Source organism: Aythya ferina (assembly GCF_964211825.1).
Source record: "Aythya ferina genome assembly, chromosome: Z".
NCBI classification, from domain to species: domain Eukaryota; kingdom Metazoa; phylum Chordata; class Aves; order Anseriformes; family Anatidae; genus Aythya; species Aythya ferina.
The window spans coordinates 47,250,380-47,264,540 of NC_140299.1; the positions used below are offsets into that span (position 1 = coordinate 47,250,380).

General features: G+C 37.3%; 1 protein-coding gene and 1 long non-coding RNA gene across 14 annotated transcripts in view; one reads left to right on the forward strand and one right to left on the reverse strand.

The window, feature by feature from the left end:
* SHC3 (SHC adaptor protein 3) overlaps nucleotides 1-14,161 on the reverse strand; it is a 71,256-nt gene that overhangs the window by 20,342 nt on the left and 36,753 nt on the right. For all 12 annotated transcript variants that reach the window (XM_084505484.1, XM_084505490.1, XM_084505485.1 and 9 more), the window contains 4 exons: nucleotides 11,608-11,671; nucleotides 8,883-9,002; nucleotides 5,604-5,657; nucleotides 1,460-1,511 (listed from right to left, as the gene is read on the reverse strand). In XM_084505484.1, the coding sequence (XP_084361610.1) occupies nucleotides 1,460-1,511; nucleotides 5,604-5,657; nucleotides 8,883-9,002; nucleotides 11,608-11,671 (290 nt within the window). The remainder of the gene's footprint in view (nucleotides 1-1,459; nucleotides 1,512-5,603; nucleotides 5,658-8,882; nucleotides 9,003-11,607; nucleotides 11,672-14,161) is intronic.
* Nucleotides 9,863-11,329, forward strand: LOC311427851. 2 transcript variants are annotated; one of them, XR_014687595.1, is made up of 4 exons: nucleotides 9,863-9,959; nucleotides 10,221-10,250; nucleotides 10,565-10,783; nucleotides 10,865-11,329. It is a non-coding gene; the product is annotated as an uncharacterized lncRNA (long non-coding RNA). The 2 variants fall into 2 exon arrangements; XR_014687596.1 differs by having other exon boundaries at nucleotides 10,565-10,768.

Sequence of the window (14,161 nt, forward strand, 5' to 3'; positions counted from 1 at the left end):
ATATTAGATTACTTCAAAAAATAACAGTCATTATCTACATTTTTAAAACAATGTAGAAAAGTTAAAGGAGAAACAAATGATATGAAGGATGAAGGACATGAACTGCAGCTGGAGACCTACAGACTTCAATCTGTCAAATCTTTCTTAAAAAATGAGAAATAGCTTGATATAAATGCTTCACAAGAAAACAATATCAGGCACTTAGATGACTCCTCATTCCAGGATAGACAAGCATAACAAGAAACTGTCAGGCTACAATGCCAGTCCACTACACTGCCACCAAGATCTCTTTCTTTCCAACTCAGAAGAGCAGTGCTGTAAAACAAGAGCAGCTGGAGTGCTGCTCCACACTGTATTGCCTCCAGCTTCATGCATGAGCCTTTCAAGAGGAAGGCACATGATGTTGAAACATAAGAAGCACCATGAAGAGCTGAACTGTCTCCCTTCCTCCCACTCCACATACATTTTCTAGATGTTTCACTAATATTCAAGTACTACTTCTGAGTTAACATTGGCAAGTCTGGACATTCCTGCACATGATCACAACAGATCATCGAGGTACTTAAGATAACTAAAGGACACAAACTACCAAAACTGTTGAACTAGTCATGCTCATGGCTCAGTGGCAGCTTGGAGTTTGCAGGTTTGAAGTTAAAGTGTCTAAATTCTGCAAAAAAAAAATCCTGTTGGAAGTGCTTCAGTGTTTTGTTTTGTTTTGTTTTTGTGTTTGTTTTTTTTTTTTTTTTTGAGTAGTCTTTTCTTCTCTATGAATCTGAATAATAAATAGATTCTCAGGTACATTATACAATATTCTGCGTCTAGTATTAAGACCCAGTAATGCTTTCGGCATTACAAACAGAAATGAGTTCTTTATCTATTATTCCACACTGTAATTTACACTCTTATAACGTACTATTATTTTTGAAACTCTGCACTGGATCTCAGTCTTTGAAGACAATCAACAAGAGGTTCCCAATACCTGACTGATTGCTGAGAAAGCAATAGAACCAGGCATCTCCATGAATAAAACTTCAACAAACAATATTTTATGAGGAAGAATTTGGCATGTACTTAGACCTAACAGATTCAGACTCTTAATCAGAGGAGTTAATCAGAGGGCTGCTTAGTTCTTGCATCTTGATTGAGTGTAGGTATGAGTTAGCTGTTGCCTAGAAGCTTGCAGCCAAGACAGGCAAGCTTTTGATTTAAGAGATGAAGAGAATCCAAGTGATATTTGAAGATGAGTTACAGAAAAGATCTGTTCCAAATTTCAGAACTAACTTGCGTATGGCAGCTTCTTATTGCTACACAGTCATTCCATGACTCTGTCAAAGACAACTTTTTATTGGGCTGCATTTATGTTTTCTTGGGGAAAAAAAAAAAGAAAGACTAAATTATACCATGAATAATTCATGTTTCTCAAAGGAAAGTAAATGCCAGATAGGTATTTCTAACTTACCTCTCCGATTAACAGGATCCTTAGCTACATATGCAACATAGTCAGTTGTATCCTATTAAAAATTAAAAAAAAAAAAAAAAAAAAGACATATTTTAAATGTAAAAAATTCTTGCACAGATTATATTGAATTATCACAGTTGCGAGTGTATGTACTCCTGGGGGCATAGTCCCAATGTGACATGTTTTACTTTACAGATGTACACTACTTAAAACCTATAAAAACATTTATGGGTTTTAATACTGATCCTATCACTTTGCTTTCTTCAGACCAAAGCCATTTAAAATCAGTTAAACAAATCTAGTAGGATATGGGTCAGGATTAATTTAGAAGGGATTAAAAATTTCAAGTCCTCATCTTTCAAGTACTCAAAGATTTTGGTTCAGAATACAAATTATCAGCAGGTTCTGCAGCAGAAAGAGTAGCACTGACATCCCCGTTCCTCAGAAATATTGAGCAATGAGGTTTATTCATGGGTAACAAGCAGGTGTGTTTACATTACTGACTACAACTATGTATGGAACAGAGGTGCTCAAGTACTGTTTGGCTATTGCAAGCAGTCTCCTAGGATGATCTCCCTCAGCCCATGGGCATCACTCATCCATCCCCTCTCCCACATACCGGGTAGATTTTCTGACAAGAGCAGGCTCAAATCTTTGGGGATATTTTTTTGCTTACTCTCCTACAACACTCACATGGTGCACAAGTGGTGCAAACTTTTATCACCATGGAGATGAAACAGAAAGGCCAGTTCACCCAGAGGCCTACTAGCATATCTGGAAAATGTTGGTGTTCTTTGATGCAGTCAGGAAGCTTTGGTTAGATCCGGTATATCTTGACATGCCTGGATATTCATGTATATCTAAAGTTAATTGAGGTAGAGATCGGATACTAATTGAAGACCATTGACTGTTATGTCAAGATCTAATGTCATAACAAACACCAGTCTTCAACAAAATGATAGACTTTTTTTTAACTTAGCTCTCTGTAGCACAAGCACACACACACCCCTACCAAAACAAATCACTGTGCTGCATGTATACGTAATTTCCTTCCTAAGTGGATGATAAGGGAAATGATAAAGCACACTCATGGTTCTGGTGACAGGTGGGTAGCCATGTCACATAATGCACTATTGGAAGGCACTCAGACACAGCTGTAACGAGGTTGCTCTGGATGAAAAAAAAAATAAAAATACAGCAGAGAGGACTACCTTTAGCACTTTGCCTATTAATTTCTTAAGAACCCAGTGACATAGTGTCTGGGCTATGACTTGAGTGGAAGTAATGACGCAAATTAACAGCTAATGTGAAAAGAAAACTAGCTATGTCTATAATGGTAAATAAAACAGGACCAAAATAGAAGCCTGAAAGCTGTCCCACAGTTGTTCATGATGCTTAAATGTTGCTACTCTCCCTTGCTTGCCTGTGCTGTTTTCCTATGCAATGCCCTGAAACTGTCCAAGGGAACAACACATACTGGGCACTGATCCCACGAGACCACTGGGAGGAAAGAGAGTGGATGCACAGAAGCAAATTTCTGATTGGTTTCATGGCCTTAAAGCAAGCCATGGGTTATTTTATTCACTAGTACAGACGTAACTAATGGATATATTTATGCCTAAGTAAATAAGAGATTTATCTCATAGCTCTTCTAGATGTGGGTGCAAGAGACTGAAACCATATATTTCATTTCATTTACAGTTTTTTTCAGACTTGAGCTATGATGAACCACTAAGCACAAGAGGTAAGCACATTTCACAGTGGATAAATTAAAAGACTCCCATCAAAAGTGTATGCTTTTGGAGGCATCATCTGGACAGAAACTGAAAAGCTACTGTTCTAAGGGACCTTTCAGAGATCTGTCTCATGAAAACGTAAGAGATCTCCCTCTATCTTAACAGGCATCTCCAAAACCAGATGTCTTGTCTAGCAGCCTGGAAACAGCCACCTGAAATGACTATGGAGTAAAAATGAGGGTGGATCATAAGGAGGGGCTAAAGATTGCTAAAGCAGAACCAGAACACAGTCTTAGAAATAAACTAAAAATGATCCTGAAATGGTGTGTAAAAGGATTTGGTAGAGAGATTTTAAGCTCCCATGCACAAATAAAGCCAGAAACTGACTCATTGCAAAGGGGAATATTACAAATATATATATGGTACTCAAGCTGTTCTCCAAGACTGTGGAACACTTTTCCAGTGGATATATTTTGAGTGATAAAGGCAATTAACGCTTAGGGAGTGGGAGGAAAGTTGCAAAGTTAATTGCTGGCACAAATGTGTGGCAGAAATCCAGAGCAGAAAACTGGATGGGTTGAGAAGTGGGGACAGTCTTGCTTCTAAATAAACCAAACTTCAAAATTCAGTATGAGGGAGGCATTCCCTTAAGCAGTCTGGGCACAGATCTGGGCTCCTCATGTTTAGCACAGTATGGCCTTTCTCCCTAGAAGCAGATGAGCTTATGGGCTGGGACCCAACTGTGTTTACAGGAGAAGGTGTGGTGATGACAGTCCTCCACTAAATGGAAATCATTGAGGCCCGATTAAAGTTATGTTCTGATAATCTACAGATGGGTTAATAAAGCAGTGACTTAAGTCACATCCCTAGCGTTTGTCCTCTTTCCTGTGCTCTCAGAACAAAGGAACCACCTGCTTCATGAACAAGTTTATCATATACTAGCCTGCTGAGATGAGCCTGCACAGTGTCATTAGATCCTTACACCTACCCTCTCCACCCTCAGAATGAAGTCACCATGCTGTGGACTTACTGGGAATACAACTTTACAATTTCACTGTCTCTTACAGGCTCCCTTATACGATGCAATTTGATATCTCTGGTAGCTTGCTGACTCAGTAACGTGATTTTCTCTAAAACATTTGGAAGAGCTTGTTTACTCCAAATCCAATCTCTACTGCTGCTCCTCTCTTCTTCTCTGGTAAATCACTCGATCAGTGGGCAGTGTGCAATGGTGTTTCCAGGACTTAGCATTTGGGATGGCAGATGGGGAGCGAAGAATCTTCTTACGGAGGCAGGGAACTGTGCTAATCACTCCTCTGCCCACTTCAGGAATTGTTCATTTACAGCATCCATTGCAATCTGTTGTATTTCAAAGCTGCTGTTGATCCATTTTTATTTTTTCCCCCCAGATTGTTGTGATATGGCCTCCTTTTCCCTTCTGGAACTTAATGGAGTTCAGCAGAGCTATTCTGAGACTGAAGTTTGCCCTTATGTTTACCAAGGATAGTGAAATGAACAGAGGAAGTTCTGCCTGTTTTCAACTTAATGGAGTTGAACTGAGTGAAATAACTCACAAAGCAGGCTATAAATCACCTTGCCTTACTGTATGACTGATAAATGACATATAATCACATGATGAAGGAAAAGGCATACATACAATTAATCTAGGTTTAAAAGCTTTCAATCCTCTAAGGTTATGAGGTAAGCTTTGTCCGTGTTTTATAATTCTCCCACTTCTTCCTAGGTGAGAAATACTTTTTGAGCACATTTAATATGCCTTCAGATGGACTACTGATAAAAACAGGGAAATGCATAACAAGCCAGAGTCTGCCCTTTGATCTAAATGAATCAAATGCGTAGGTGTCTCTGAAAGCTTTGCAAAATTGCAAAGAAAGATCCAGACTCTTCTTGAAAGCCTGTCTTCAAACTGCATGTGTGTAATTAATGTACCTGAAGACAGTATTTAGCACACTCCTTTCAATGTACACTTCAAAACAAGTAGAAAAAATAAAAAGTACATACATTTCTATAAATATAAATGCAACATAGTTGTCTATTACTGCAAAGAAGACTAAATAAGAAACAGTCAGGATGAAAATTCACACAATACCCATAAGACTATGCTACATTACTTTGAAAAGCAGAGCTCTACTTATCAATTATTATATGAATGCTCACAGCCCTTTGATACTTTTCATTTCAGTCATTCAAAAAGCAGGATTCATGACTGCTTGTCAGTAGTTTCCCTCAAAAAGAGTTTGATGGCAACAATCAAGAATTTATGAAACAAGAAACAGGAGCTATTGTAGTTATATTTTTCTTTCAGTAGGCTATGCAATAAATTTTGTCACACAGTCCTCAAAGCAATATCTATGCTAGGGAAAGCTTTAGTTTAGATAAATACTTACAGGATCACCTCCGGATGCGAAGGAGATAGATTGCATATGGTGATTTGCTATGATCTGTATGGATCAGAAGAAATAAGTGCAAGTCAGTAGGTTTTTCTTACACAGTTTAACCTTTGATTTCTTTTTTTGGTTCATGCAGGGGTGAAAATCCAAAAACAATATCAAAATATACTGTTTCACTCACAAGGAATCCAAAGAGTAACATGAGAATATATTAAAAGAAACAAAACAAAACAAAACAAAAATAGTATATCCATTCCAATGTTCTTTGAAACCTAGCAGGACACAGCAAAATTGTTAAGTGTGCTTAGAACGTCATTAAATCATATAGATTTGTCATACAGTATAAGAAATTTTAATCTGCTAAAGTTCACTTGCTTTATCACAGTTAGTGATGAATGGAGCAAAGGATGCTATTAATCAAAATACTTTTCTGCCTATTCCACTCTGGTGAAATCAATGAAATCATGCCTAACTGCACAGGAGCTGAGGTTCCTAACATTGCTTCCAGTAGCAACCATGTCATTTTTAAAGGTTGGACTAGATGATCTTAGAGATCTTCTCCAACCTAAATGATTTTAGGGTTCTATTTTATGTTTCAAACATAAACATAATTGCAATATGCAAACAGAATTTTCAATCTAGCTGCAATCTAGCATTATGGCCAAAATCTCAGCCATATTCCAGGGCTTTGAAATTACTAAATTCAATTTGCTTATGTACAATTTGAACTAATAAGATGTTTCTCTGGGAACAGATGAATTGTCATGAACCTCTAATACAGGGATAACTGCTCTGCTGCATTGCTATTCTGATATTTAACTTATGAAATCTTTTAATAATGAAATCATGTAACAACGAGGAAAGAAAAGGTCATTTGAAAGAAAATTTCACTTGTTCATTTGACTCATAAAAACGATACCAAATAATTCATCTGGTTTAGGACAGGCCCCTAATTCAGTGTCTCAGAGCATATGACGGTAGTCATTTGGATCTTAGTTGCTCACTTTAGAGAGGGAGCCATACACTTAAGAAAACTGTTCTAGAAAACAAAACAAAAACAAATTAAAAAAAAAAAAGTTATAAAAATATTCTGTGAGTTCTTCTCTTATCCTGAATCCTAAAGACCTAAACCATCCTTCCTGAAAAAGAAAGCCACCTGACATGTTTCTCTGAATCACACTGCTTCACCAAGTCAGACAGAACTGACAGAGTGAGCAACCTGAAGTGCTTGTTTCATGTAAAGAGTGCTTCTATTTTAATACTCCTGAAGATATGGTTAATTTTAAAGTGTTCACTGGAGAACCATCATTCCCTACTCATCAGCGAGGATTTCCTTCGCTTTTTTCCCATATAGGGGAGGTGAACTTAACAATAAAAATGAACTACTGAAGATTTTCTGCACAATTAATATTACAAATAATTACAAATATTCTGCACAATTAATAAGTACAAATATCATGTTCATCATCATAATAAATAAAAGAGCAGATTCCTCAAAGGTATTTTTTTTTTTCAAATTTTAAGGAAATATAAAAGTTTCAAAACTATTAGTTCAAGCCAGAATTTTCTTCCTATTCCACAGGTAAATATTTTAGGTTCTTTGGTATTTTTCCCTAATACTGAAATACTGAAACAAAACATATCAATGTATCAATGTGTCACTACTTTATGTGAAACAATTCACTAATGTTGGCATATAGTTTTGAAATATCTCACTCTACCCAAGTACTGTATCCAAACAAACAAAAGCAAACTAAAATGTCAGCTTCCACTCAGCATGCTCACAAAGTTTTTGTACAGGACACAGTCCATTGCTTGCCTGCTAGCCACAGGCAAAAAACAGTCTTTTTTTTCCTTCCAGCTCCTCTGGGAAAAGAAGGCTGTTACAGACATCCAAAACTGCCTTCCTGGGTGAGGCTTCAAAGAGCACAGCTTCTGGGCTGCGCTTATTTTCAAATCAAATGCTTGGCACAAACAAGAAACTAGAGAGGCCACAGCCAGACTGGGGATCTCTGAGAAACCAGATGTTTCACAGGCCTGCAGCATCCAGAGCAAGTCCATCTCAAAAAGAATGATGTGTGAGAAAGATAAACAGTTTTGTCAACCCTTTTTTAGTTTTGCTTTTGTTTGTTTTTTTTAGCTCACTGAAAATTATTTCATCACTCACAGGAGAAAAAAAAAAAAAAAAAAAAGGCAACAAAGCATCTTCCCTGGGATCCTTCCCTGGGATAATTCAGTTTAACTTAATTTCTACCCTGATGTCAGCTGAAAACAAGGCCACTTCCAGGCTTGCTACTCTTTTGATAGATCTAATAAACATCAAGTTCATATGCTTCTGACTGGGGGCAGCCATCCTTATGAAAAACACTGCTGTGTCTATTCCATAATAAGGCTCCAAAATACTGCAAGCAGCCATAATGTTGCTCTCACAGTCTCAGTGCTCACTGTAGATGATTGAGATGCTTTCTAAATGAGGATAAGAATGAAGACAAATCAATGAAAACATAATAATAAACAGCAAGCCTTTTAACACAGTGTTTTTTCTTCTTTAATGTTGAGGCTCCTAACGACGGCAATTTTTTTTTTTATTTTATTTTTTCTCTCTCTAGCTGTATCTGGGCAGAAAGTTGTACGCAGTATGTGGCTCACAGCAAATAGCACAGCAGTGACTACGCAAGTCCGTCTGCTTTCTCTTTATATATACCCTGAGCAAGGATTTTTCTCATCTCATACATCATTTACAATCCACTGCAGTGATTCCCCAAAGCCTGTATGTACCTTCAGCATAAAGAAGAAACAAGCTGCCTGAAAAAGACTGCCTTGTCTTTCAAGAAGACTGGCATTTCACTGCACTGCAAAATCCTTGTGGCTGTATTTTTAGCAGTGTCTTAGGAACAGATTGTCCTTTAGGGTTCTAAATGGGAAGGATGAAAATAAAATTGGAGATGTTCATTCAGTCCTTTGGTCACCTACTCCAAACGCATCCCTCTGAACTCTCTGAAAGTTTGTAACTGTATGAAAAAAGAACTCCCAGGACTAGAAAATGCTTTTTCATGTTATAGGTCTCTTAAGAACAAAACCTAAACATGGCAAGAAGAAAATAATTCATCAAAACTTCTGAATACTAGAGCAAACTACGACTCCCAATATGATTTATATTTTTTCACTCATTTTATAAACATTATTGAGGAACAGTACCTTTGGGCAGACAGCAAATACCTGTGCAGTAGGCTGTTCTTCCAAAGTCTCACAAATTAACATGGCACTTGCACTCACCTGCTTTGTATCAGGAGTCATTAGGTTTAAGCTGGTGGTGGAGATATTCAGCATTATGCTCATTCCTGCAAACTGAAGATTGCTTTTTCCCAAGATGCTAGAAAGAACTTTGCTTGGTGGCTGTGAGGGAGAAAAAAAAAAAAAAAGAAAGTTTGTGTTCTGTTTACTTGGGACAACCTACCTTGCAGGTAGGATTAGCTCAAATCTTAAAGGTTCCTAAAAAGTTGCTGACTTTTCAAAGATCACTTCATTGGAATAGCTGTTTTCCTCTGGAAAAACTACTAATACTGCTAATGATATCTGGGCAGGTATACACAATACTTGACCTAACAAATTAAGACCTACTAAGACCTATCTTTTTTTGTGAGATATCAATCCTATCTTCATCAAGGGACTATGCGACCAGACTAAGATGAACACCATAAATCATTATCTTAAAATGACATGCAAAAACAACTCAAAATCCTTTCAGGATCTGTTGCTTGCTCTGCATTGATTGCCTGCTCTTCTCCCTTTCTGAATGGGAAGTGGGATTCCTGTGACAGTGGTGGGATACTCACAAAAAATAGAGTGATGTTATACTCATAGACTTCTCAACAGTAGGTAAAAGCCCAGCAGGGTCTAAAACCTCTGTATGTGGGGATACAATGTACAGCTGAAGATTACTCCTAACTCATAAAATCAGTACAAATGGTGTGAAAACGGAGGAGATGTAAAAATATTCATTTCTGTAGGTAAGCATCCCATAAGATCCTAAGATGTTGTGTAGCAACATGAGTTTCGCTGCATATCTTCTATGCTGCAAGCTGGATGAGAACGAAAGTAAGGGGTTACCTACGAGAGACCACAGAGCTTACAAACTTCACACCTCTGGCAGCCAGGAGAAATCTCACAACCACAAGAGAACAGATAAACACAGCCCTAACAATAGATTGCCAGAAATAACAGACCAAGTCCAGTCACCTGCTGTAGATGTACAGGTGAATACTGACGTTGGTAATTAGGGTATAAAAGCAGAGTTGTGAGTAGAGGCAGCATCCTTCTGCCACTGTATTTATGTTATGGTCTGCAAGTCTGGTAAGTTTCTAGCAGACTGGCCACTTTTCTGATCCTCTTTAAAGCTTAATTCAGTTTTGTTGTGTTTTTGTTTGTTTGTTTTTTTTACCTCTTTCATTTATTAAAAACATACTGTTTATATATTATTTGTATGCAACGGTTGTGCTGCACTCTTTTTACTTCACCATGCTACAGAGCTAGTATTTTCCCTAGCACCTCTTTACAACAAGCTCATTGAATGTTCTTGTTTCTCTTCTTTCCTTAAACCCTTGTGCTTCCGAGATGATACCTGAGGATCCCCTCTCCGAGAGGGTAAGTGTGAAAAATTGACCTCAAGAACCAAACTTGTAAACCAGCCGTGGCAAAACCATGAAAGTACAGAGTTAAAAAAAGATAATTGCCTTCAACATTTAGCTGAAGTTCTGTTGCTGGGCAAACTTTCTTCTCAGCCAGCAGGCTTACTTTATAAATAGTATATCTTTTCAGTAACTGTTAAGCACTACTGTTTCTTAAAAGGGTAATACGATAAGGTGTTTTACTAGGCACTTAGGGCTCTATTTAAACTACTTTTTGAATTACATTTTGCATCACTGAGCATTTCCAATAAAGGTATTTTCCTCTTTCAGGTTTAAAAAACAAAGGTCAGAGCATCTAAAAATGACAGCAAGATAAATTTGTTGAGAAAGAGAAGAAAACCACAACTTAATTTCTGAAACAGTTTCCAATTAGGCTGTCATATATGTGGTTGCCTTTCACCTGGGGAAGATTTCCCACAGCATAAGTGGTGTATCAGACTCCCCCTTCTGCATGGACTCTGCCCAGATGGCCAGGTGGGAGATAAGCAGGTAGACCTTGTCCTTCTCCTTCTGCTCCCAACAACATGCACAAGGGCTAGAATTAATTGCATTCTGTGCTCTTTCCCTTAGACTTTGTATTAAATTCCAGTTTTGCTAATGGGCATGTGGAAAAGCAGAAGGTACAGGGGCTGAGCTGAGGTTTCCTCCACTTCCTGCCTTCAGACCCTAATTCCTACTACACAAGTAAGAATGAATGCCTGAAAAGAATTGTGTCAAGCCATAATAACACTTGGACCTGCCTTCAGGCCACAGAGCATCTGGCTACAAGCATTTATGGAAATAGTATGTGAAATGGGGAATCATCAAGTACATTCTTTCTCTTTCCAGAAACCAGCAATTTCCAAACTCTTAATTGTCACCAGTAAAGCTATGCTCCATCAAAATATCTAATCAGTTTCAAAACAATGTATATTTTTGGCCCCCAAAATAAATGATTTTCACAACTTACTCATACACTTTATGAAAAGGCATTCCCTTTTGTTTGCTTTTTAGCCTTTCACCTGCAAATTTACCAAAAACAAACAAACTAAACAACCACACACACACATGCAAAAACAGAGTTTCTACAGTATGAACATAAAGGCAAGCCACAATGTATTTCCTACATGTCCTCATACTTCAAGATGTCTATAAAAGATGATTCTAACCAAAAGGGAGAGAGGCAAATTAATAGGTGAAAAGAGCCAATACTTGAAATGATTAATGATCTGCAATTCTCAAAGCTGCTTTAAACCACCTGCTTGCTGTGCCTGGTCTCCTTGGTGTTGAACTAAGAAAATAAAGTCAACTTCACTACAAGAAAAGAAAAATACCTTTCGTTTCTTGAAGGCTCCTTTGGCACCAGGCACAGCTTCACAAACACGACTGATTGCTTCCCTGAAGAGACAGAAAAAAAGGTTTATGGCAAGTGAAATCATGAGTTTCTTCATCATACTTCTGAGATGCACTGGAAGAGAACAGCTCCAGATGGCATTTCTGCTCACAGGTGAAGATACTTAGTAGGTCAGTTAGCTTTCTTCTCACTACTAGAAGAGGTGCCATTCAGATTTAGGCTACCTTAGCATAAAGCAGAAGGCAGCAAACAGTCAACATTAGTGAAAGGAAGAGTATCTTGAGAGCTACAAATTATAAAAATGATTTTTCTCACTATTTAAAAGAACTTTCCTCATTGTAAATTAGAAAACTTACTTTGATACCTTCTTCCAGTTCTCTTTTTTGTACCTTATTAAGCCATGAGGAATCTGATCGTAAGAAATGTCTTTAACTAACATTTCTTTACTGCTTTTATTTTTAAAAAAAAAACAAACAAACAAAAAAAAACTTTCCTATAAAGTAAAGGTTAGTTATTACCATTTTTCTCATTCATGTATTATACACATTTTCAGTCCCACCTTTTTGGCTTTAGAAAATTTATTCTAAGAAGTACAAAATATTCATGATAATATACACATTGTATAGAAGACATGAGAAGTATATTTTGATACAAAATTTTAATTGATAAATTGTTCTGTGTGACCTGAATAATTTAATTGTGCCCCTATTTTTACACTGTAAACAAATGAATGCCTTGAGCATTTTTCTTCAGTTTTCTAATATTGCTTCATTTTTCCCACTGTATCCACGTTGAATGAAAGAAAAGCATGTTGAAAATGAATATGAATTAGGACAGTAATTATATGTTAGATTATTATTTTTTTTTTCAAATCATACAGCTGCAACAAATATTTTAGATTCTTTCAGTATTGAAAAACTAATTATCGGAACAATCAAGCTGGTCAGTGTTTAAAATGTGCTACTGTGCACACCCAGATATTCCTGTGGCAATTAACTATTATGCTGTAATAGACCTGTCAAATTGACACTGCACAAAACAGTTGCCCAGAGATCTGTAGAGTTGGCTGTAAACCTCGTTTGTTTTAAATATCAATTGGGATTAACAGAGCATTATTCTTAGACCTAGAACCACATGAATAAATATAGAATGGAAAACAATAAACTACGAGCTAAAGAACAGCCAAAATACTCAACACCTCAATACAACCTTGATAAAAATACCTATTATTTTAATTGTGTGTCATATGCAGGATGGTATTTCAACCATTCATTAGGTCAATGCACAGGATCAACAAGTGAGCCAGGAAAGAAATGTCATATATGTTTCAACATTCAATATATAATGGCTCTGCAAATGTCACAGATTTATCCAGGCGCGATCAGTAATTACTATATATTTATGCCTGGGGTACTGTTACCTAGGGTAGATACAAAGTTCAAATCACCTGTTCGCATGGTTTTTTTTGGGCAGAGAGAGGGGGAGGAACAGGCTTTGCAGCAGGTTTAAAATCCTGTCATTCTGAAGAAGAGCAAGATTTATAGAAACAGATAATCAAAAAGCTTTCAGGCACACAATCCTTTCTTCAGGTCTGGAAGAGAGCTTGTTTGTTCCAAAGCTTGTCTTTTCTTTTTTATCTCTCAGCTACATCTGCTCCCCTAATAAGATTGTCTCTCACTACAAACCCTGCCTTGCATATATCCTCAGACCATCATAGATATAACAGCAATCCATTTCACAGTTCAGTGCTTGTATTTAGTTCCCACATTTACTACTATGCTTCTTTGATCCAAACAAGTCTTTTAGTAAAAGTAGTTACTAACTTTTCTTACATACCAGGTAAAAATTGTTTTATTTTAAGAGCAGTTCTCATGTCTTAGAAATACAGCACAGCAATATTCAGATGTAGGTTACTTGTGAAAACATTAATTATGAAAAATAAATATCCTTCTTCTCCACCAGTTAAAATCTTTTCTTAGAATTAGGCAGGAGCGACAGCCATTATTTTTACAGACGTAGCCTGTCAAACTTTGCACCAAAATAAAACTTGAGGTTTCCCATCTCTATCCTGCAACCGAACTGAATCCTTCAAAGGCAATGAGGTGAGAAGTCCATGCCTCCCAGCTCACTGATGTCCCTCGGACCCATGCCTCGTGCTTCCCCAGGTGAGTCTGAGCTTCACTGACTCAAAATCACTGATATGGAGGCACCACCTTCATCTTCTTTGTCTCTTCTTCCCACGAGCTCTGTTTTCATCAGTGGTCTGACTAGTGTATTAAGATCCCTCATAGGTTTTGCCTCTCACAAAAAGGATTTACATTTCAGAGACAAAAGCTGTGCTTGATGAATACATTTGCCCATAATTTCCTTTCTCTTCCTATTTACCTATACCGTATTCTATCTCTTGCAGCAACATGGAGTGTGCAGGAGAAAAAGGGAATTTTCTGATCAGTACACTTGACAGCAACTGTTCAAAAGCATGTTATTTTTCTAGTGCAGGACTGGGGTTTAAAAGCTTGTAACTGAATAGACCT